Source organism: Sceloporus undulatus, chromosome 1, assembly GCF_019175285.1.
Source record: "Sceloporus undulatus isolate JIND9_A2432 ecotype Alabama chromosome 1, SceUnd_v1.1, whole genome shotgun sequence".
NCBI classification, from domain to species: domain Eukaryota; kingdom Metazoa; phylum Chordata; class Lepidosauria; order Squamata; family Phrynosomatidae; genus Sceloporus; species Sceloporus undulatus.
The window spans coordinates 1,202,319-1,228,098 of NC_056522.1; the positions used below are offsets into that span (position 1 = coordinate 1,202,319).

General features: G+C 45.6%; 1 protein-coding gene across 3 annotated transcripts in view; it reads right to left on the bottom strand.

The window, feature by feature from the left end:
- The window catches only part of DPYSL5 (dihydropyrimidinase like 5), a 73,561-nt gene that overhangs the window by 26,649 nt on the left and 21,132 nt on the right, over positions 1-25,780 (bottom strand). For all 3 annotated transcript variants that reach the window (XM_042446065.1, XM_042446066.1, XM_042446064.1), the window contains exon 2: positions 2,171-2,435. In XM_042446065.1, coding sequence (XP_042301999.1) covers positions 2,171-2,431 — 261 coding nt within the window. In that variant the 5' untranslated portion in view covers positions 2,432-2,435. The remainder of the gene's footprint in view (positions 1-2,170; positions 2,436-25,780) is intronic.

The window sequence follows — 25,780 nt, forward strand, 5'->3', positions numbered from 1 at the left end:
ATAATAATAATAAATTATTTGTATCCTGCCCCTCTGAGAACAATCGGGGGGGCTAACAAAGTTAAAAATACAAAACATATAAAATCCCTGGTACCCTCCCCTCCTTAAAAAAGTATTAAATTCAATGCAATATTTAAAAAACAGAACAAAAAACAACAAACAAACAAACATACAAGTTAAAAACTGACCAGAAGGTCAACAACATCATACCGACAAGCAACCAGTGGGAGCAGCAGTATCTTTCCCAGACGTTTTTCTAAGGTCAGGTTCTCTATTCTGGGAAGGCCTGCTGGAAGAGATCCGTCTTAACAGCCTTTTTAAAGCTGTCTAAAGATGTAGACAGGGCAATGAGAAGGAGTGCTGGGAGTTGCAGCCCAGAAATCCCTAGAGAGTTGCATGATTCCAGCCATTGTGTCCAGCTCTGCTCTGGAGGGAACTGCTGCGTTTCTCACCTGGAGAGCGCTGAGGCTGCCGATCTCTCCTTCAGCACCAGGAGGATGGACAGCTCCCTCGGGCCCCCAATGAATGGGAGGAGGAAGAGGAGGAGGAGGAGGAGGCGGGCTGGCTCCGGGCAAAAAGGGGGCAGGAGAGGGCAGCCAGGTGGGGCTGGGAAAGGAATGGGCTGGGGATGAAGCCCATGCCACCTTGAGCCAGAGCAGAGCATTAAACAGAGAGTCTGTGAAGATCTAGAAGGCAATGCCATAATCACAAAGAGTCAACATGGGTTCCAGAGAAAGAAGTCATGCCAGACAAACCTGATCTCTTTCTTTGATAAAATGACCATCTTGGTAGATGAAGGGAATGCTGTGGATGTAGTATATCTTGATTTCAGTAAGGCCTTTGACAAGGTTTCCCATGACATTCTTGCACGCAAACTAGTGGAATATGGGCTAGACAAGGCAACTGTTACATGGATTTGTAATCAGTTGACCGGCTGAACGCAAAGGGTGCTCAACAATGACTCCTTTTCATCCTGGAGAGAAGTGACCAGTGGGGTGTCCAGTGGGGCTCTGTCCTGGGCCCAGTGCTATTCAACATCTTTATCAATGACCTGGATGACAGAATTGGGAGCATACTTATCAAATTTGCAGATGACACCAAATTAGGAGGAATAGCTAATACTCCGGAGGACAGGATCAAGATTCAAAATGACCTGATTAGACTAGAAAGCTGGGCCAAAGCTAACAAAATGAAATTCAACACGGAGAAATGTAAGGTTCTGCACTTAGGGTAGAAAAATGAAATGCACAGATATAGGATGGGAGACACATTGCTGAATGAAAGTACATGTGAAAGGGATCTAGGAGTCCAAGTAGACCACAAGTTGAACATGAGTCAACAGTGCGATGCAGCAGCTAACAAGGCCAATGCAATTTTAGGCTGCATCAATAGAAGTATAGTGTCTAGATCAAGAGAAGTAATAGTGCCACTCTATTCTGCTCTGGTCAGGCCCCACCTGGAATATTGTGTCCAGTTCTGGGCACCACAATTCAAAAAGGATGCTGAAAAACTGGAGCATGTCCAAAGAAGGGTGACTAAAATGGTGAAGGGTCTGGAAATCATGAAGCCCTATGAGGAGAGACTTGGGGAGCTGGGGATGTTTAGCCTGGAGAACAGAAGGTTAAGAGGTGACATGATAGCCCTGATTAAATATCTGATGGGATGTCACATTCAGGAGGGAGCAAGCTTGTTTTCTGCTGCTCCAGAGAACAGGACCCAGAACAATGGATGCAAGCTGCGGGAAAAGAGATTCCAGCTCAACATTAGGAGGAACTTCCTGAGAGTAAGGGCTGTTCGACTGTGGAACACACTCCATCCTTGGAGATTTTGGTGGAGTCTCCTTCTTTGGAGGTCTTTAAGCAGAGGCTGGATGGCCATCTGTCAATGGGGATGGTTTGATTGGGATTTCCTGCATGGCAGAATGGGATTGGACTGGATGGACCTTGTGGTCTCTTCCAGCTCTACCATTCTATGATTCTATGTGGCCCATTGGCTGCATTCTACCAACCCCCTTCCATAACCTCTCTCTTCCTCAGGTTCTCGACATGACACTGTTGCCTTAGATCAGGTTAACACTTCCAGAACTTGCTTCCATTCTGCCTCTCCAGCCCTCCCCTGGCAACTAGAGCCATACACACTCAAAGGAAAGGAAAGCAGAAGAGAAAGGTACCTTGGTGCCATGGTAGAAGTCGTCGATGCAGGTGGCGTTCATGAAGGTCTGGTGGAAGTGGGTGCTGGTGTCAATGCCCCCTGGGATCACCAGCTTGCCTGTAGCGTCAATGACCTTGGCCCCGCCAGGGATCATCAGCTCCCGGCCCACCTGCTGGATGATGCCATTCTCGATGTAGACATCGGCCTCCAGGGTGCAATCGTCATTCACAACCTTCCCCCCTTTGATGAGGATCCGCATGGTGGCAGCGTTGGCAAGCATGGCTCTGGAAAGGGATGCAAGCAGAAAAGAAGTCAGGGGGCTCTGGATGGATGAGTCACAAGCCCCCCCCCCAAGCAGTCCCCATAGGGTCAAGAATGTACTCCATTTTCCATGCAAGAGGGGGGCAAACTGTTTTTTTAAAAATTGAAAGAAAAAAAAACATTAACAGCCTTGAAAAGAGATTCCAGCTCAACATTAGGAGGAACGTCCTGAGAGTAAGGGCTGTTCTCCAGTGGAACACTTTCCCTCGGAGATTTTGGTGATCTCCTTCCTTAGAGGTCTTTAAACAGGGGCTGGATGGCCATCTGTCAATGGGGATGCTTTGATTAAGATTTCCTGCATGGCAGAAGCAGAAGGGGGCTGGACTGGATGGTCCTTGCGGTCTCTTCCAACTCTAGGATTCTATGATTCTATAAAACAATGACAGTCACTTTGTTACTTTAGGGACATGTAATGTGCCATGTATAACCTGTTTTGACATAAAATTATTATATTTGATGTATTAGAATCATAAAATCCTAGAACTGGAAGAGACCCCAGGAGCCATCCAATTCAGTCTCCCTTTGCAATGCACTCTCTGGGACAGAGCCTCTGCTTAAAAACCTCCGAAGAAGGAGACTCTATCAGCCAGTTCTTCCTAGTGTTGAGGTGGCATCTCTTTCCTTCTAGCTCATCATTATTCTTCAGCCTCCAGGTTTTAACCTACTGGGATGTTCACTGTTAGCAGAGTGGCTCTTCTTCTGGAGTGGGGTCAGGGAATCAATGTACTCAAGCTCCTGCTCTGTTCTTCTCACTGCCAAATTCTCTGACAAGCCTCTTTAAATCCACCCTCAACCTTTGCTGCTTAGTATTGTCAACAACAACAAAACCATCCTTTCCTCCAGATCTCAGTCTTTTGCAATAGTCCCAGGCTCAAAAACCCCACAGCAGAATGACCTAAAAAAAGAACAAATGCATCTGAGGAAATAGATGTAAGTCTAGGAAAGCTCATGCTGCCAACTTCTTTCTTTCAGTGAATCTCAAAGGTGCTACAAGATCCCTCTACGTATTTATTCTACAGACTAACACGGCTATATCTTTGAATTCTAAAAAAGAACAGAAGGAGAAATATCAAATCTAAACTGCAAGATCAGCAGCAATAAACAGGGATAGTCTGAAGCCTGCAATCCAAAATGAGAGAGCGAGAATGCTGAGAGCATAACACTGACTCAATGGAAAGGAGAACCAGGACACTTTCTCCTCTCCATTCTTTAAGAACAACAAAGAGCATACCAGAGGCAGCACTGCTATGTATGTCTAAGTTGTTGTTGTTGTTGTTGTTAACTGCCTTCAAATCAATTGACTCATGGCGACCCTGTGAATGAGACACCTCTCAGACCCTCCTCTCCTCAACTCTTCTGCTCAGGTCCTGCTGTGGCCTCCTTGAGTGAGTCTATCCATCTAGTATGTGGTCTCCCTCTTTTTCTACTATCCTCCACCTTTCCTAGCACTACTGTCTTTTTTAAATGCTCTTATGGGATGGCTTATCCCCTTCAAAAAGCCCTGAAAGGGGACCAGGGTCATGTAACACCACTTAACAACCCTTCTGGTTCCTAAAATGGCAGGTAAGGGGGCATGATGTAGCCTTTAAGCCCCATAGCATGGTCACCTCAGACTGAGAAGTCTGGAAGGGTTCCTTCAAGCCATCTCACAAGGACAGGGCTGGCCAACTGTGGAGCCCATCATAAAGAATAATAAATGCCTCCACATACGGCGGGGGGGGGGGCATATTGATCATATTTGTCGGCTCTCCAGGCCTTTTTAAGCTCAGTCAGGAGGGGTCTTTTGTAGCAGCAGAAAGGGAACAGAGGTCCCGTTCTATTTCTAGGCCTTGTTTTGAAACCTTGGGGGCTACTCTTTGCCCACTCCTGCTCTAGAAGAAGAGCATGAGAGGGCCAGGCTTTGGGGCCTTGCTCATCCACTGGCTTCTCTGTCTTAGACTCCGCATCCATCCGCAAGGCTTCTGGGGTAACAAGACACTGGACAAACTGGACTTTGGACACAGGCCAGGAGAGCATCTCTTTTTCTGTCCAGGAGGACGTTCTGCCCCTCAGGCCCTCGGAAGACCTTCCTTTGTGGCACTGCGTTACTCATTTTTTAATATATTTTTAATATATCTTTAAAGAAATGGGTGTGGAATTACATTTGATTGTCCTGATGCACAGCCTATACTCAGAACAAGAGGCTATCCTCAGAACAGAACATGGAGAAATAGAATGGTTCCCAAATGGAAAGGAGGTCAGAGAAGGCATTTTATCACTCTACTTGGTCTACTTATATGCAGAAAATATGATATGTAGAACAAGTTGAGGCCCGGAACAGAAGGGCCTTTGAGGCGCCCTCTTCACATGCGAGGGCTGCCTGGTGGGCAGAGCGCCACACACCCAGCAGCCCTCGCATGTGACAAGGGCGCCGCAGCTGCAGCACGCCCACCAGACACAGTGCGTACTAGTGACGTCGCAACTGCGCTGCCTCCAAATGGGATGGCGCAGTTGCAACGTCACCATGGCATCACTAGTGCTTTGGAGTGTGGAAGTGCGCCGCAAAGAAGGAGCCACTTCCCAGCACTCCTTTCTTGCTCCGCAGGAACGCCACGCAATTTGGTTGCTGTGGTGTTCCTGCAAAGCAAAAAGAGGTGCTGGTGATGCACCTCTTTCTGGCAGTTTGTACCCCGCCTTAGACATGGAAGAAAGAGGAGTAAAGATCAGAAGAAGGAAGGTTAACAACCTAAGATACACAGATGGCATAATACTATTTGGGAAAAACATTAAGCTCCTTAATGATTAAGATATTTCATTGAATACCAAAATCAGGATTATCCATGCCATAGTAGTATTTCCTACTCTATGTTTGGATGTGATTCCTGTTTTGGGTCACTTGAGGAGAAAGGCAGAATACAATCAAATAAGTACATAGATAAATAAAACTGGAAACCTGGTTCCTCCATGGAGAGGCACGGCTGTGCTACACACCAGAAGGCAGACAACCGCCTCTGAAATGTCAGCCACTACAGTCCACCCCCGGCCTCCTCTGAAACACCCCTGGTTCCCAGACAAAAGAGATGCGGATGTAACTTGATGACCTTTTCTAAAGGGGATAAATGTATATTTAAAACCTTCACATTTATACATGGCAAAGTGAAATATAAAGCCTGCTGGACAAATCTGCAGAACCAGGGGGAACTCCAGAAAGCCTTCTGTCCCTCAGACAAAAGAAGCAGGGGTGGGGAACTACTCTAGTTTCAACAGCAAGGCTCTTAAGGAGCCTTTCATTAAGGGGGAAACTGTCCCTTGCAATGGACTCTCCAAAGACTGCTAACCTCTAGAACTCACTTGAAATTGTATTCTCTCCAACTGGTTGCAGCAAGGAGGAAAGCTTCCAGCCAGTGAAGCTTCTCAAAAAGAAACATGAGTGCAAAGCATCCTTGTCATGAAGCCACCTCAGATCTACGCTTGCAGGCTTGCCAGCTGAAAAGACTCCCCTGACGCTGGGGAGTGGATGCAGGGCTGTCACATAGGGCCAGCAGCAAACCTGGCTAAATGTTCAACACAGGAATGGACTTCCTTGGAAGCTGGCAGACTCCCCTATGTTGGAAGTTTTAAAACAGATGTTGGATGGCCACCTCTCTCAGGGATGTTTTAGTGCTGGATTTTATTCACTGGCAGAGGACTGACCTAGATGGCTGTTTTCAATGCTGTTTAATCAAAAGCCTCCCCAAACATCCCAGATGTCCCCCTTTTTTTACTCTGCTTCTGGCTAGAACATGAAAAAAGAGGAGGAAGAATTGGGAGAGGCCATTTTCCGGCAAAATGGGAGGCCAGGCAGCCACTGCTTCTCCCCATCTTGGCCAGGATGCTCCTATGCATAATGCCATTCTCCGATCACCACAATGTCAGCAAACAGTTCCTGCACCCCTTATGGTCACTCTCCCAGTGGCTAGACAAAGTCTGCAGCTACAGGGACAGGTTGCGGTGAGGAAGCCTGCCTAGCCTTCCTGGGAAAGGCTTCAGCTTATGGCAAACCTCACCTACAGTCTTCTTGGTAACATTTATTTAGAAGTTTTCCTCGGCCTTCCTCTATGGAGCTGAGAGTGTGAGTTGCCCAAGTGAACACTTAGGATTCCATGGTGGAGCAGGGGTTTGAATAATAATAATAATAATAATAATAATAATAATAATAATAATAATACTTTGTATTTATAGACCGCTATTCCGCAATGATCATAGTGGTGTACAGTAAAAAATTGCAATACAATACAATTTTATGCTGGCCCCTGGTTTGACTGCCAGAGCCCTAAATGAGTGGGGTCTCCCTCAATATGATTTCTACAACCCAGAAAAAAAGATGCAGTTGTCCAAATGCTTGCCAGTCTTGCAAGAGTCCACAAACGCTCTATCCACGGCTAGCACCCAAAGCTCTGCCACAGCTGCCTCTTTATGTGTTGTTGTTGTTGTTTTAAATGGTGGTGTGGTGTGGTGGTGTGGCTACACCTCCCAAGATATTCTGCCTGAGCTCCGAGGAGCAGACACACTACCGTCTCCTTCAACCCACCAAGGACCACTTGTTAACTGATGCCTTCTCCAGCCCCCTTTTTTTGCTTCCCCTTCTCCCCCCCAAAACAACAACTCAGCCCACCTTGCCTGTTCCCTCTCTCACTCCCTTCCCCAAACCCTGCCTCAAAAGGCAAGTCTTCAGTCACAAATGTGTCTGAGATTTTCAAATCCCAGTCATTGTTCTGTCTGGAAAGGGAGGCAGGGTCCCCCACTGCAAAACACAAAAGCTTCTGGTGTGTGTGCATGTGTGTATGTGCGCACGCATGCATCTTGGGAAGGCATGGCTGCACGTACCATGTCTCCATCCTATCTCCATTGTTCCAGTCCCTCCCTCCTTCGCCCCACACTTACGTCTCCTACGAATACCACTCTTCCCCAACTCCAGGACATTTTTAATGCTCTGGCATCCTCAGCAGCCTAGCTCAAGCAAACAAGTAGTATCTTCAGGGGCTCCACTGTGGCAGAGAAGGGTGCCCCAAGATATTTTGCACAACCACCGAAGATGCCAGTCCAATCCTCAGACTGGGGAAAAGGCAGATCCAAGGGGAAAGGGTTGTGTTGATTCCAAGCAAAGACATCTTAGCACCAGTCCTTTATTCTCAAGTCCTTGGCCCTCTGGGACAGTGTGGAAGGGTGTCTTGAGTGGGCAAAAGTCCTAAGGGACTTTGTAGGCAGACCACCACTGGCCCAGTTGGCTCATTCCTGGGCTAAAATTCCTCCTCCAAATGCCTCTGTGCTTTTGGGAGGCTGGACAAGGCTCTTTTGAAAGGTAGCTCAGTAACCACCCGTAGCACCTTCTATTCCAAGTGGGCCTGCCAAATCTGTGCCCAGCCTCACTGGCTCCTCCAAATACTCTCCAGGTTCAGAGACACACAGCTGGGCATGGCAGCGCAATGGTCCAGGCAGGGATGGGCAACGGCATGGGGCCCTTCCTTGCAGACAGACCCCTCACACAGACCAACATACAGTTGTCCCTCTACATCCACAGGTTCCACCATCCAGGGCTTGAATATATAATTCCAAAAAGCAAATCTTGCTCTTGCAAGAGGCTATTGTCAGAACAGAACATGGAGAAGCAGAATGGTTCTCAACCGGAAAGGGAGTCAGACAAATCTGCATTTTATTGCCCTACTAACCGTCTAACTAAAAAGATTGCATGTACAGCGCTGTGTAAATTTACAGCGCTTCATAAATAAAAGTTAATAATAATAATAATAATAATAATAATAATAATAATAATAATAATAATACTTGGTCTACTTGTATGCAGAAAATATGATATGTAGAACAAGTTTAGACATGAAAGAAAGAGGAGTGAAGATCAGAGGAAGGAACATTAACAATCTAAGATATGCAGAGGACATAATACTACTAGCAATGATTAAGATATTTCATTGAATACCAAAATCAGGATTATCTATGCCATAGGAGTACAGTATTTCCTATTTCTATGTGTGGATGTGAATCCTGTTTTGGGTCATTTGAAGAGAAAGGCAGAATACAATCAAATAAATACATAAATAAATAAAACTGTAGAGTCCAGAAAGCTGACAGGAAGAGAATAAGCTCATTTGAAATGTGGTAAAGGAGAAGACTTCTACAGATGGCATGGATGGCCAAAAAGACAAAGAAATGGGTCCAACAGCAAATCAACCTAAACACTCACTAGAAGCCCTGATGACTACATTGAGGCTGTTGTACTTTGATTGTACCTGATTACTATACCGTTGTATATACTGAGACTTGAGCAACCATGAATTTTGGTATCCTCAGCAGATAACAAGGCCCCACTGTACCTTCCTTCCTTTATTGTTGTTGTGCACTTTGGACTTATGGGGCCCCTACGTCGTTCAACCACTGTATCACTGGGTTTTCTTGGAAAGATTTGTTCAGAGGGGGTTTACCTTTGTCTTCCTCTAAGACTGAAAGAGTTGACTTGCTTGAGGTCACCCAGTGCCTTTCCATGACTGAGTGGGGATTTGAACTCTGTTCTCCAGAGTACTAATCCAATACTCAAACCACTCCACTGGCTCTACCTGAGATTGTACACCTCCGGCAAGATTTAATATTTTAAACTGACTGTTTCTTCCATAAATTTGCATGTCCCTATACAAATAAACAACAATAATAATAATAATAATAATAATAATAATTCCCTCTCTTGAACGAAACAGTATTTGGTGTTGAAGAGGGAGCTGATGGGTATCCCAGTCTGGCATTGGTTGCCGCAGATGAGCTGGGCAGGTACCACAAGGGCAGGGAAGACCATCCAACCTTCTGGTTTTAGAGGTGGCACCCCTTGAGCCCTGGGGATTCAACACATAGCCATTTTGCCTCCCCTGCAGAGCCAGGGAGGAAGAGGAAGAGAAGAAAGCCTTCTCCGTCTCGCCCAAATGCCAGCCAGCCATCTCTGTTCAGGCAAGCGGCTGGTGCAGTGCAGCACAGAGATGAAAGCCACCTTTTTGGGGGAAAGCTTAATGAGCCAAAGGGAGGGGGAGCAGGTGCCAAGCAATGACATCTCGGTGGAGAAGCTGTTCTTTTCCCTCCTTGAAACACAGCTCCTTTGTTTTGAAGTCTGGGCAGGCAGTGCTGCTGACAGCCTGCCACCAAGACAAGCGTCATCAGAGGCATCAGAGGGAGAGGCAGACCAGCCTCAGAGCGAACGGCACACGCGGATTGCGCCGTGGCCTCATTTAGAGAGCTCTACGACTGTAGCATGATCAAGAGTGGGATGTGCAGGATCACCTTCCAGAAACACAGCCACAGAATCACAAAATTATAGAAATGGAAGTGATCCTAAGGGCCCTGATCCACTCCAACCCCCTTCGGCCACGCAGGAACTCTCAATCAAAACAATCCTGACAGATGGCCATCCAGTCTCTGCTTAAAGACCTCCAAAGAAGGCGACTCCACCAAAATCTCCAAGGATGGAGTGTGTTCAACTGTTGAACAGCCCTTACTCTCAGGAAGTTCCTCCTAATGTTGAGATGGAATCTCTTTTCCTGAAGCTTGCATCCATTGCTCCATTGGGTCCAATTCTCTGGAGCATCAGAAAATAAGCTTGCTCCATCCTCAATATGACATCCCTTCAAATAGTTAAACAGAGCTATCATATATAATCTCTTAACCGTCTCTTCTCCAGGTTAAACATGCCCAGTTCCCTAAGTCCCTGCTCATAGGGCTTGGTGTTTTCCAGACCCTTCACCATTTTGGTCGCTCTCTTCTGGACACGCTCCAGATTTAACATCCTTTTTGAATTAATAATAATATAATAATTTTTTAAAATTTATTTATTATTACGCAACAACTAATTACAAAAAATAAAAGAAACACATTAAAAATATTTTCAACATATACTTCTTATACATTCTTTTCTTCTCTATTCTATCATTGACTTCCTTTGGCAAACACCCAAAGTCCCTTAATATGTGTCTGTTTTTTACTTACTAACTCTCAGTGTAATACTTCTTAATGCCCATCAAATCTTATCCTAGATGATAAAAGTATCCAGATTAAATAAATACTATACTATGAAAAAATTCTATCTATCCAGTTGCTACTTATCTTATATAACCATATAACTTCTTTTTCAGAGTTCAAATGAGTTACATTCTTTTTTCTCTCTTTGTATGTAACTCTTCCATGGAGCCCAAACTTCATAATGTTTATCTAATGTGTCTTTACTTAATAATATCGTTAATTTCTGCATTTCACAAATTTCCATCGCCTTGAGTATTTGTATCCCGCCCCTCTGAGAACAACCAGGGCGGCTAACAAGTTAAAAATACAAAACATATCAAATCCCTAGTACCTTCCCCCCCCTAAAAAGGTATTAAATCTAATAGAGAATTAAAACCATACAAGTTAAGACTGACCCAATGGTCAAACAGCATAACAATAATCAATGGGAGCGGCGGTATCTATTCATAGGAGTTTCCTGAGGCCGGGTTCTCTGTTCTGGAAATGCTGCTGGAAGAGATCCGTCTTAACAGCCTTTTTAAAGCCAAGGATGTAAGCAGACGCAGTCTGGAGGCTACAATGGGAAATGCCCTCTGGGAGGTAGCCGAAAGCCTAGATGTTTGTGGCTGAAGTAGGCCTCTCCCAGAGGAGTGGAGTGTGTGGGGAGGATTGTATGGGAGAAGGTGGTCCCGGAGATAGCTTGGGCCCAAGCCATTTAGGGCTTTAAAGGTAATAACCAACACAGTGTACTGGGCCCAGAAACTAATAGGCAGCCAGTGGAGGGACTTTAAAACCGGAGTAATATGGTCTCTCCTAGATGTTCCGGAAATCACTCTGGTTGCCATATTCTGTACTAGTTGCAGTTTCCAGACCAAGTACGAGGGTAGCCCCATACAGAGCGCATTACAGAAATCTAGACGTGAGGTTATCAGCGCGTGGACAGCAGCCGCTGAGAGGTCTAAAAACACCAACGGTCACACTGCCCAATGCTCAGACGCAGATCGTTGGTCAAGGCAACCATGGCAGTCTCAACCCCAAAGCCCGTCCTGAATAGGGTTGCCATAACCCAGCTGCAACCGGGATTTTCTGGTTTTGGTGGCACCGGGCCCCTCCCATCCTGGGTGCCGCCAAAAACTGGGACAACCCTGGTTGCAGCCAGGTTGGCCGCGGCCTGCGGGGCCTCACTGCCCTCCTCCTCCTCTACTGTGCATGGCTGCGCGGGCTCCTTCTCGGCCTCCTCAGAGGCTGGGAAGGAGGAGGAGGCCATTTGCGGGTGGCCCCGCGGGCTCCTTCTCGTCCCCCTCAGAGGCCGGGAAGGAATGAGGGGGGGGAGTGTCCTGCATTTTTTCTTTTAAAAAAAAAAGTCCTACATTTTAAAATGTTGTCCTACATTTGTCCCGGTTTGGAGGTCCTGACTTATGGCAACCCTAGTCCTGAAGCCAGTTTGAAATGGGTCTAGATAATCGGTTTCATCCAAGACATCTTGGAGTTGAAGAGCAACCGCCCTCTTGATTACTTTGCTCAAGAATGGCAACAAGGAGACTGGCCTATAGTTGTTCATATCCAGGCGTCCAGGGAAGGTTTTTTCAGAAGCAGCCTTACAGCTGCTGCCTTTAAACAAGATGGAATATAACCTTCCCTGAAGGACGCATTGATGATATCCATAAGGAACTTCCTCAAAGCATCCCCCCCCCAGACGGCCAGCCATGACGGGCAAGGGTCGAGCGGGCAAGTTATTTTCCTCACTCTACCAAGGACTTGTCCATGTCATCAGTACTCACAGAATGAAGTTGATCCAGGATAATCTCATTAACGGAGTGGTGCCCAGAACTAGACAAAGGATTATTCCAGGTGAGGCCTAATCAAAGCGGAATAGAGTGGCACTATTACTTCTATTGATGCAATTTAAAATCACATTCGCCTTTTTAGCTTCTAGTGCAGTACCAAACAACCTGGGTCGACATATCCATGGGTCGATGTAGGTACTGTATGTTAACTCTCATCAAAAAACGAATCATCCTCTTCTCTGAGTAGAGTAGCAAAAGGTGAGAGCATAATTGCAGGAACCCAAAAGAAGTGCCAACCCCTTGTACTTTCTCCTCTGTGACACCACTTCTGGCTGGAAAATGGCGGCAGTAGTTTCCTCCTTATCTATCCAGCCTTTAGCATAAGCAGAAACATTTATGCCTGCTGGGATTTTCTACGTTCTTTGGCATCACTTTCCTTTGCATCATCCTTCACATCTTTTGTTACATGCCCCTAAGTTTTACCCTTGACTTATCCACGGGTCACACCATAATCCATAATTTTGCCCCCCAAACCTGCTCTGACTTATACAGGAGGTCAACTTATAGTGGAGCACGTACGGTAGTCACCCTGGCTTCCAGGGAGAGTTTGGGATATTTGTTCAAGGACCTCCCCCTCTTTTAGGAGGCAGGGGGTCTTTTTGGCCATCCATGGGATCCCCAGCACTCTCCTCCAGCATGACTTCTCAAAGGAATTGATTTTCTGCCTGTCCACTGTTTGAATTGATTTTATTGCAAAAGACCTTCAGAAAGGGTGTACATATTTAAATAAACAGACATATAAAAGCAAGAAACCCATCCTAGTAAGAGAGACAAAGAGGGGACATAAGCGCACACAGAGAGACCATTATCTGGCCTCCATGCTGTATCCTCCCATTCTAGATCTTGAGCCTCCCCCTCGCTGCCTGAGGCCTTACTTAGAAACGGTCACCTATGTCCTTCAAAGTCTCCATTAAACTGGCCTTTCTGCCCGCGCCAGAGGTCTTGCTCCAAGGGGAAAGCGGGGAGACAGGATGTATGAGCTTCATTTCAGCAAAGGGACATAATGATTTTCAGCAAAGGGGCAGAAAAAACAGACCCATAAAGATTCCAGTAAAAGCAGAAAAAAACTAGCAAATGGACACTCTTCTTGGAATGACTTTTAATGATTTAGAAGCCCAGCCTATTTCTGCCAGTTGCTATTTTAAAGTCCTTCTCCAGAGCAGCTTGCAGAAATTTTTGATCTGGAAAACTCCCAATTATCATTTCCTGGAAATGAAACTGTGCAGTCAGCAGCAAAGGGTACTTGACCATTTGTCGTTGTTGTTGTTGTTGTGTGCCTTCAAGTTGTTTCTGACTAATGGCAACCCTAAGGTGAACCAAAGACAGGGTTGTCTTGGCAAGAATAGTTCAGAGGGCATTTGCTTTTGCCTTCTCCTGAGGCTGAGAGAGAGTGCCTTGAACAAGATCAGCCAGTGGATTTTCATGGTCGGGTTGGGACCTCTTTTCTGGTGTTCCGGAGAAAAGGACACGGAACAACAGAATCATAGAGTTGGAAGAGACCCCAAGGGCCATCCAGTTCAACCCCATTCTGCCATGCAGGAACTCACCATCAAAGCACCCTCCAACTCTGTTTTAAAACAGCCTCCAAAGGAGACTCCACCACCCTCCAAGGAACTGTTGGGTTGGACTGCCACAAAATCAGTGGCCATCTCTGTCCAGTGCCCTACTTCCAACAGCCAATGCCAGGCCAATGGCCTCCTCTTTTCCTTCACTCCAAATACCAGCTGCTGCAAGCGAAATACTCAGACCTTTCCAAGGCCTTTTTTCTCTTAATGCTAAGAGGGCCAGAGATTGCTCATCTGAGCCAAGACCTCCAAAGGCAGCACCAGGGCTGGAAATAACTCTGTGCTGGAGTACAGACACCCCACCTAAAAAACAAATGCATGCAAAAGGTGATGCCACCAGTTATTCAAAGAATACCCCCATGCCAGTAGCAATGGCAGCATCTTATTGTAGGTCTCTGCTGTCTGTTCTGGGTCAGACAAAAGCAGGTCCTGCTCTTGTGAAGCCCCACAAGAGCGTATGGGTCACTGGGAATTGCTTGCTTTCTCATTTATGGTCCCTGTGATCTGGGGAGGGAATCTAGCTCTTGCCGGCATCTGGAGCAGCAGGAAGAGTGAGCAGAGCGACAGACTGCTGCCCAGAAGAGCATTAGCTCAGTCACTGAAACATAGCAATATATACATTTCTATATCGCTTCATAGTGAACTCAGCACTCCCGAAGAGGTTTACAATGTGCACGCCAATTGACCCCAACAAGCTGGGTACTCATTTTACTGACCTACAAAAGGATGGAAAGCTGAGTGGACCTTGGAACCCTCCAAGATTGAACTTACAATGTTGTCGCTGCAGGACCAGCATTTAACCATTGCGCCAGCAGGTGCAGTTCTATGCTAGAACTTCAGTCCCAGATGTGGGACAATGCAATTTGGATTATACACTTGCAGCCCCTGAAAGGAAATGGACAGGACTGTTTCCTCCAGCCTGAGAACATGGCATACGGAATGACAACACAGCCTGGCTGAGATCCTGCACCGGGGTGTAAAGCCACACCCAGGTGGTTACACGGCAGTTCTGTTGTACCAGCCACCTGCCGAACACTGACCTTGTGCAACCGATGGTCTCTCTGCCCATGTGTCTCCTGCTGACTGACCCGCCTGCAATGGGAAAGTGGGCATAGGACAATTTTCTCAGCAAGGTTTGTTCAGAGCTAGTTTGCCGCTGCCTTCCTCCGAGGCAGAGAGTGACTTCCTCTGAAGATGCCAGCCACAGATGCTGGCGGAACATCAGGAAGAAACTCTTCCAGAACATGGCATTCACAGAGCCCCAAAAACCCACAAAAACTAGAGTGACTTGTTAGTTTCATGGCCAAGCACTGAAAGCTGTCCAGTGGTGTGACATAGTTCCCTGGTATTAATGACCCTCCCTGCTGGAAACATTTTGCATTTGCCTTGCACTTGAGGCTGGCAAAAGATGGGAAAGCTGAGAACGGACTAGAGATATGAATTTCACCCTGTTGCTAATCTATTTGTACAGTTCTCATAGTAGTTAGGAACAAAATGGGTCATGTTTGCACACTTTGATTTTCTTTGTTTGCTTCTGCACAAGTCAATAGTGTGATGCAGCAGTTAAAAAGGTGAATGTGATTTTAGATTGCATCAACAGTCGAAGGGCATGGTCCAGGAAGGGAGAGGAAAATAGCGGATGTGAACAACTGGCTCCGCAGATGGTGCTGCCAAGAAGGATTTGGATTCTTCGATCATGGGCTGCGGTTCCATGAGGAGGGACTTCTTGCAACAGATGGGTTGCATCTCACGCCAGTTGGAAGAAATGTTTTTGCCAACAGTCTCAAGAACTTGATCAGAAGGGCATTAAACTGAGTTCCAAGGGGAAGGGAGACAATATTAAGGAAGGCGAAAGGGATGGCGAAAACAGTCAAACTGACATAGAGGAAACAAGAGAAAAAGTGCAAGGACCCAACAGTGGGAGGCAAAAAAACTTGCACAGGCAGCAAGTAAAAGGGAACTATGGTCTGCGATGTCTCTACACTAATGCACAGAGCATGGGAAATAAGCAAGATGAACTCAAACTCCTAGTACAACAAAGCAAATATGATATAATAGGCCTCACTGAAACCTGGTGGGATGAGTCTCATGATTGGAATGTGGAAATAGAGGGGTATAACCTCTTTAAGAGAAATAGGCCAAACAAGAAAGGAGGAGGAATAGCACTATATGTCAGGGACATTTACACCAGTGAAGAGATCCTGGACATCAATCATGGAAGCCAGGTGGAGAGCATCTGGATAAGAATCAAAGGGGAGGGAAACAACAAGGATGTTATGGTGGGAGTCTACTACAGACCCCCAAGTCAGACTGAGGAATTGGATGATATCTTTCTAGAACAGATGACCACACACTCAAAAAGGAGAGATGTAGTAGTGATGGGCGACTTCAACTATCCTGATATTTGCTGGAAGTCAAACTCAGCCAAATCCTCAAGGTCTAGCAAATTCCTCACTTGCCTGGAAGACAATTTCATGGTCCAAAAGGTGGAAGAGGCAACAAGGGGGTCAACTATTTTAGATCTGATCCTAACCAACAAGGATGACTTGGTTAATGGGGTGCAAGTGGTGGGATCCTTAGGTGGAAGTGACCATGTTCTCCTGGAGTTTGTTATACAGTGGAAAGGAAAAGCCAGACAGAGTCAGACACGCATCCTAGACTTTAGGAGAGCGGATTTCAGTAAACTTAGAGAAGTATTGAGAGCGATTCCATGGTCAGAAATACTAAAAGATAAAGGAGTTCAGGAGGGATGGGACTTTCTCAAAAGGGAGATACTGAAGGCACAATTTCAAACAGTTCCAGTGAGAAAGAAAAACAGGAGAAGTCTCAAGAAACCAGGATGGATGACTAAGGAACTTTCAACGGAGCTGAGTTTGAAATGGAAGATGTATAAGAAATGGAAAAAGGGGGAAATCACCAAAGAGGAATTCAAAGAAATAGCAGGCATTTGTAGGGTAAAGTCAGAAAAGCTCAAGCGCAGAATGAACTCAGTCTTTCCAGAGAGGTTAAGAAGAACAAAAAGGGCTTTTTTGGATATGTCCGCAGCAAACGGAAGAAGAAGGAAACGGTAGGTTCACTGCGTGGAGAAGATGGCAAAATGCTAACAGAAGACAGAGAAAAGGCAGAATTACTCAACACCTTCTTTGCCTCCGTCTTCTCAGAAAAGGAAAAGGGGCTCAACCTGAAGATAATGGAGCAGAGGACAGAATAGGGGCATTTCAGCACAGAATAAGTAAAGAGATAGTAGAGGAATACCTTGTTAATCTAAATGAATTTAAGTCTCCAGGACCAGATGAACTCCATCCAAGGGTATTAAAAGAACTGGCAAATGTCATATCGGAGCCATTGGCAATAATAGTCTTTGAGGACTCCTGGAGAAGAGGGGAAATCCCAGCAGACTGGCGGAGGGCAAACGTTGTCCCCATCTTCAAAAAGGGGAAGAAAGAGGATCCCAGCAATTATCGTCCAGTTAGTCTGACATCAATCCCAGGAAAGATTCTGGAGCAGATCATTAAACAGAGAGTCTGTGAACATCTAGAAGGCAATGCCATCATCACAAAAACTCAACATGGGTTTCAGAGAAAGAAGTCATGCCAGACAAACCTTATCTCCTTCTTTGATAAAATGACCATTTTGGTAGATGAAGGGAATGCTGTGGATTTAGTATATCTTGATTTCAGTAAGGCCTTTGACAAGGTTTCCCATGACATTCTTGCAAACAAGCTTCTAAAATGTGGGATGGACAAAGTAACTGTTACATGGATCTGTAATTGGTTGACCGGCCGAACCCAAAGGGTGCTCAGCCATGGCTCCTTTTCATCCTGGAGAGAAGTGACCAGTGGGGTGTCCAGTGGGGCTCTGTCCTGGGCCCAGTGCTATTCAACATCTTTATCAATGACCTGGATGACAGAATTGGGAGCATACTTATCAAATTTGCAGTTGACACCAAATTAGGGGGAATAGCTAATACTCCAGAGGACAGGATCAAGATTCAAAATGACCTGAATAGACTAGAAAGCTGGGCCAAGGCTTACAAAATGAAATTCAACACAGAGAAATGTAAGGTACTGCACTTAGGGCGGAAAAATAAAATGCACAGATATAGGATTATGGGGGACATCTGGCTGAATGAGAGACTTATACGTGTGAAAGGGATCTGGGAGTCCAAGTAGACCACAAGTTGAACATGAGTCAACAGTGCAATGTGGCAGCTAAAAAGGCCAATGCAATTTTAGGCTGCATCAATAAAAGTATAGTGTCTAGATCAAGAGAAGTCATAGTGCCACTGTATTCTGCTCTGGTCAGGCCCCACCTAGAATATTGTGTCCAGTTCTGGGCACCACAATTCAGAAAGGACATTGAGAAACTGGAGCCATGTGTCCAGAGGAGGGTGACTAAAATGGTGAAAGGTCTGGAAACCATGAAGTCCTATGAGGAAGGACTTAGGGATCTGGGGATGTTTAGCCTGGAGAAGAGAAGGTTAAGAGGTGATATGATAGCCCTGTTTAAATATTTGAAGGGGTGTCACATTGAGGAGGGAACAAGCTTGTTTTCTGCTGCTCCAGAGAACAGGACCCGGAACAATGGATCCAAGCTGCAGGAAAAGAGATTCCACCTCAACATTAGGAGGAACTTCCTGAGAGTAAGGGCTGTTCAACAGTGGAACAAACTCCTTCCTCGGAGTGAAGTGGAGTCTCCTTCTTTGGAGGTCTTTAAGCAGAGGCTGGATGACCATGTGTCAGGGATGCTTTGATTGGGTTTTCTTGCATGGCAGAATGGGCTTAGAGTGGGATGGCCCCTGCGGTCTTTTCCAGCTCTACGATTCTATGATTCTAATAGAAGTAAAGTGTCTAGTTCAAAGGAAGTAATAATGCCACTCTTTTCTGCTTTGGTAAAGTCTTACCTGGAATAATACTGTGTCCAATTCTGGGCACCATAATTCAAAAAGGATGTTGAGAAACTAGAGCATGTCCAAAGGAGGGCGACTAAAATGGTGAAGGGCCTGGAAACCATGAAGCCCTATGAGGAACAACTTAGGGAGCTGGGAATGTTTAGCCTGGAGAAGAGATGGTTAAGAGGTGATATGATAGCCCTGTTTAAGTATTTGAAGGAATGTCACATTGAGAATGGAGCAAGCTTGTTTTCTGCTACTCCAGAGACTAGAACACAGAGCAATGGAGATTCCACCTCAGCATTAGAAGAAGTTTCTGACAGTGAGCGCTTTTCGACAGTGGAACACATTCACTCAGAGAGTGGTGCTCTCCTTCCTTGGAGATTTTTAAACAGAGGCCGGATGGCTATCTGCTGGGGGTGCTTTCATTATGAGTTCCTGCATGGCAGAAAGGGGTTCGACTGGATGGCCCTTGGGTCTCTTCCAACTCCATGATTCTATATAATCCCAAGAGTGCGTCTTCCATTGGCTTTGCCTTAGCAGGGTTGCAACCCAGCCCAGGGACTCCTCATATGTCCAGCAATGGGGAATTTAGTGGCCAGCCAAGGGTTACGTCTGGGGAGAATTTGTTTGGGGTCCCAGTTCTACCTCTGGCTGTGAGGGAATGCTGGACCCCATCAGCAAAAGGGCTGGAAAGCTTCTCTGCTATGTACCAGATCTGCGGCTCCATTTACCCTCAATAAAGGATATTTTTTATAGCAGTATGTCAGTGTTCAGTAGCACTTATCCCCTGGATGGAAACCCTTCGAATAACCTTGGGCATGCCTCACTCTCTCAGCCTCTGAGGAAGGCCATGGCAAGCCTCTTCAAGTCAAAATTTGCCAAGAAAACCTTAGGACTGGATTGACATAAGTCAGGATCAACTTGAAGGCGCAAAACAACAACCGCGATAACAAGGTTTTTACAACCAGCATGGTTTGATGGTTTGAAAGTTGGACTAGGACTCCAGGAGACTAGGGTTTGAATCCCTGCGCAGCCAGTCCTAGTTCAACACTCAACCCACTTGCACCATGCTGGCTCCAATATGGCAGGGAGTTTCTTGGAGAGATTTCTTATTCAGAGGTTTCCTCCTATTGCCTTCCTCTGAGGCTGAGAGAGTGGAACTTGTCCAAGTCCAACCCAGGGGTTTCCAGGGATGGGCGGGGTTCAAACCTCAGTCTGCCAAAGGCCTAGTCCACTACTCAAGCCCCTGCACCATGCTGGCTCTCTCTATGGAAGACAACTCCTTGCAAAATTTCATAAGGACACCTGAAAGGATGGACACCCAATATGCGCTCATCCCAGCCTCACTGGCCAATTCACCTTGCTGTAAAACCTCTCTATAACGCACAATATGGAGTGCTTCCTAACCTTTGGTGCTTCCTGGAAGAAGGCCTGCAGAATCATCCTCCTCTAGTTCAAGGTGGGCAAAGTGTGGCCCCAGGTCTGTATTTGTGGCCCCCAAAGGCATAAATGCCCCCCAAATGCCACTCTAGGGAGCATGGAATCATTTTCTCCACATGTATAGGGCCCCCCAGGCCACGTTAAGCCTAAGAAAGGTCCATTTTAAAATAAGACGTGACTTCCAGGTCACTTCCAGAGACCCATCCTAAACTACAATGGCTCAGGGAGGCCGCCAATGCATGGTGAAAATGTTTTCACACATCTTAGCGGCCAAAAATGTGAGTGTTTTTGTAGGCAGCAATGCCTTCCAAAGTCCTTGGGATCAATGTAGCGCCCATTTGCCCACTCCATCCCCTCTTCCGTCTATTCAAGGCCTAACAAATTTTAGATGGCATAAGCTGTAATGGGATGTAGTCCACTTCACTGGGTTCAGAGGCAAATTTTCTTAGTCTTTAAAGTATCATAAGTTACCATTGTTTCTGCCAGAAAGGCTTTGGGAACCTAGCTGATTTCATCCAAGGCTGCACACATGAATGGTTTAAAATTGCCTTAAACTGTTTTACGTGGCTTCCAACTGTCTTAACATACTTTTCAGACTGCTTAAAGTATTCCTGCTCTTTTAAACTGTTTTAAACTATTCAGATTGGTTTAATTATACGCCACAATGAGATCCTGGGAAACAGGGCAGGAGAGTATTATTTTGTTTAATTAATGAGTTCAAACAGACGAATATGACTATGCTACACACATCCGCAAACCTCTCGCGACGGCTAACACAGAGACACATAGGCCACCCAGCCATGGCTCTGGAACAGGGCTGGGAGTGACAAGGGCCTTCCAGAGGTTGTTGGACTGCAACTCACAGCAGCTCTACCCATCTGAGCCAATGGTAAGGGATGCTGAGAATACTACTTCAACAGTACCTAAGGGCCAAATAATTCTCACGCCTGTCCTAAAAAAAAAAAAAGAAAGGGGGGGGGGGGAGAATCACACAACTTCCTTAACTCCAAAGGATCTCAAGTCTAGGTAACCGAATGCAAATAAAGTCAAAAATATTATTCTCTAGTGTTCTCAATTTCTCCTCTGTCCCCATGCATTTCTGCAGAGACCATTCCAGGCCCCTGTGAAAACCGCTGCCGCCGCCAGCCCCTTCGCCGCGCTCACTTTTTGGTGGAGGCTAATTAATACTGTTGCTTCTCTTCAGCTTTCCTGGATTCTGCACCTGTCAAAATCCTCTTCAGCTGATGATGTTGTTGTGTTTCAGCCATAAATTGCAGCGTTTTTGAGAAGAAACAAAGCTGTGAGATGAACTGCGTAAGGAAAAAGGGGCGAGTGAACCAAGCAGCAGCTGGAGACTCCATGTCAGTGGGGCGGTGATTCCACTCCAATCCAGTCTTTACAAGAAGTATCCGAGTTTCTGGACCGTATCCCCAAACTGTGTTTCACACCTTGGAGAGCTCCTTGAAATCTGGACCAGATCCACCAATGAGGAAACCAAGCACGGCTGCTGGGGTGATCTGGAGACCTTGTGTCAGTGACACATGTGCAAACGGTCTAAAATCAACCCTTCATCCAGGTCCATTTCATCATTTAATTAATGAATTTATATCCTGCCTTTCTCGCAATATAAGGAGGCATATAATTTTGAGTTAAAGCAAAATGTGGTTAAAATAATGGATAATACAAAAGTTAAGACATAATCATTCATATTAGAAGTACCAGTAGTAACTTAAAGCAGTTTTTAAAGCCATTATAATGATAAAAACACAACACACCCTAATGAAAAGAGCAGTTAACATTCAAAGGCCTGTAGAAAGAGAACAAGAGAGTGGGGCCAACCTGGCTTCTCATGGCAGAGAATTCCACAATCTGGGAGCACCCCCCAAAAAGCCTCTCCCACTTTCTCGTTTCCTCATTATTAGCTCCCACTTTTCATACCAAAAGTAGTCAACGCATACAGGACCAACCATCTGGGGGCTATGGAGAACATCTCACGCCTTCCAAGCAGCCCAGTTTCACAAATCACCTGGGCAGCAGTAGGCCCTGCCATGGAAAGGGAAGCTAGCTGGCAAAGATCTGGATGTGTAGCTCAGATGTTAAGCATGCACAGCTGAGGCTCAAAGCACTAGATGCCTCATGAAAAGGTTTTCCAGGATTCACCATCAAACCAGACTGAGTAAAAGTCAGGCCCCATCACAACAGAATCAGAGAATCACAGGCTGGCTATTCTGCAATTCCACATAGGATCAAAGAGTTGGAAGAGACCACAATGGACATCCAGTCCAACCCCATTCTGCTATGCAGGAACTCTCAACCAAAGCATCCCTGACAGATGGCCAGCAGCCTCTGGTTAAAGACATCCAAAGAAGGAGACTCCAGCAACATCTTTGAGGAAGGAGTGTGTTCCACTGTCGAACAGTCCTGACTGTCAGGAGATTCCTCCTAATGATGAGGTGGAATCTCTTTACCTGGAGCTTGCATCCATTGCTCTGGGTCCTGTTCTCTAGAGCAGCAGAAAACAAGCTTGCTCCACCCTCAATGGGACACCCCTTCAAATACTTAAAGAAGGCTATCATATCACCGCTTAACCTTCTATTCTCCAGACTAAACATCCCAGCTCCCCGAGTCCTTCCCCATAGGGCTCCATGGTTTCCAGACCCTTCACCATTTTGGTGGTCCTCCTTTGGACACGCTCCAGTTTCTCCACATCCTTTTTGAATTGTGGGGCCCAGAAGTGGACACAATATTCCAGGTGGAGCCTGATCACAATCAAGGGCAATCCCAGGCTGAACTCCTCCAAAGCCAACTATGCTTTGAAAACAGTAAAAGCTACATAGGAAGAATTGACGACTTCTAGTGTATTGCAGATTGTTGATGTTCTTGTGCAGGTCAAATCTTAAGGCAGGAAGGTTTGAGCTAAACTAGAATTTCTTCTAGAGTTTATGTTGCTTTTTAGAATCACTGAGTTGGAAGGGGTCCCAAGGAGCATCCAGTCTAACCGCCTTCTGCCCTGCAGGAATATACAATCAAAGCACATCTGGCCATCCAATTGCTGCTTAAAATCCTCCCAAGAAGGAGAGTCCACCACTCTCCGAGGGAGCGTCTTCCACTGCTGAAAGAGATCTTACCATCAGTTCATCCCATCAGCTGGGCCTTCCTACCCATCATTCCAATGTTGAAGTGGAATCTCTTCTCCTGTAGCTTGCATCCATTGCTCCATTGTCTCCTGTTCTCCACAGGTGCCCCTTCCGCAGCGCTCCGTGACATCCCCATGTAGAAGGGGCACTGCCATTTTGTACGTACCCTTTACATACTAGGGTTGGGGGCATCTGAAAGAGACACCCCCGGCAACCCTAGTACATACGGAGTACATACTAGGGTGCCCGTTTGGAAAGGGCCTAAGTCTCTCTTCATAGGGCTTTGCAGTTTCCAGACCCTTCACCATTTTAGTTGCCCTCCTTTGGACATGCTCCAGTTTCTCAACATCCTTTTTGAATTGTGTTAAGGCAAGATATTTGTTTTAGTTTCTTTACCTGAGTTTGTTATACAGTATATACATATGCATACAAAATATGATTGTACAGGCAGAGAGAGAGAGAGAGAGAGAGAGAGATAGATAGATAGACAGATAGATAGACAGACAGACAGACAGACAGATCTATACAAATACACGAGCTCTTCTTAATCCAACTACTCACATACCCAGCTACTTAGGAGTAAGGAATGAGAACGAAATCCTGAAACACCAGCAACGCAAACAATAGCAAAGTACAACTCTAATAGCAGGAACTAGGAAATCAACTGGAGGATGTGGAATGAACGTAAGGATGATTGAATAATTGTACAGAAGATAAATGAGGAAGAAGAAGAGGGTTAGGTTTGTTTTGTCTCATGGAGGGAGTTTGGGTGAGGGTTAGTATTCTAATGTTTGTCATGCAAGTAGTGACTGATTGTTTTGCCTTTTTATTCATGTCAATGAAACTCAATACAAATTATGTTTGAATGGTGGTGCCCAGAACTGGACACAGGCTTCTTGACTAAAGCAGAACAGAGTAAATCAAACTTATCAGGATTGTGCTTTAAATTCCTTATCTGAAAGCTGTTGTCGTTGTTGTTGTTGCGTGACTTCAAGCCATTTCCAACTTACGGAGACCCTATCATGGCGTTTTCTTGGCAAGATTAGTTCAGAGGAGGTGTGTGACTATTTAAACTTGTGATTTAAAAGTGAAAAAAGGCCTATTTAATCATCACTTTTAAGTAGATATATGTTATTGTATATCGTTTAACATACGCCTAATACATCAGAGGATAGGTACTGTATACAAGGATATTGCTTGGTCTCAGCGAAGACTCTGGCAGACTAGGGTTTGAACTCCTGCTCAGCCACGCAGACACACTGGGTGACCGTGGGCAAGTCACACTCTCTCAGCCTCAGAGGAAGGCAAAGGGAAACCTCTGAATAAATCTTGCCACAAAAACTGAGCCACAATGGTGCCTAGGATTCTGGGAGGCCATCCCCACTCAGCAATGGCAAGCCTCCTTGGAAAAAACCCTGAGAAGGATCACCAACTGATTTGAAGGGACCTGACAACAACCAATTCACTAATCAGTTATTCAAGGATGGTTTTCACATTACATTTGAGTTAATAAAAATGGACCTCTTGCTTTTATAGCCAGACTGCTCCTCCTGGTCCAGATCTAGTCCAGGTCTTGAAATTCTGTTTGTTGCCCTCCATCTTTGCATTGAGAGAGAGGCAAGGCTGGGAGGGAGAGAGCATGAGAGAAAGAGCGCATATGCGCGCTTCAAGGAGATTAGCTGAAGAATAGGACTGATCAGGTTTATCTGCCATCTCCATTAACAGCTGCTAACACAGTCACACAAGCTAATTAGAAGTTGTATCATTAAAATTCATGATGCTATCTCTGACTGAAGGCTTTTCTTTTTAGTATTTGTTTTGGGAACATTTTGAAATCTGATTTAAATTTTTTAAAAAATACAATCTAAATATTAAAAATCATTTTTGTTTTGTTTTTAATTAAAATCAATTTCTTCACTAACTCATTCATGCCCCTCCTTTGTGTTGAAAGCGCAACTTGCAACAAGACTTTCTCTCCTAATGACTGAATGGGAATTGAATTGGAAGAGAGCAAGGGAAATCAGCCCCAGGAATCCGTCAGGCTTTATGCTAAGCGTCTGCAAAGCTAGAACACCTTTTGAGCATGCTTCCCTCTTTCTCCCTCGCTCACCCATGGGTGCATACGCACACGTTTTCACATACATACATAAAATAAGAGACACACTCTTCCTCCATCTCTCTTTTTACTCTTCCTTCCCCACCTTTCATGTCAACCTCATGCTGCTCCCTCTTTCACAGCAATTCAGTAGACACTCCTTCAATGCACCAGCTTCAGCTCCTGCCCTAATAATCCCTGAACTGCCCCCAACATTTAGGACAAGGGTGGGATTCCTCCCAGGTTGTTCCCCCAAATACCAAGTCCAAATCATCATCATCATCATCATCATCATCATCATCATCATCATCATCATCATC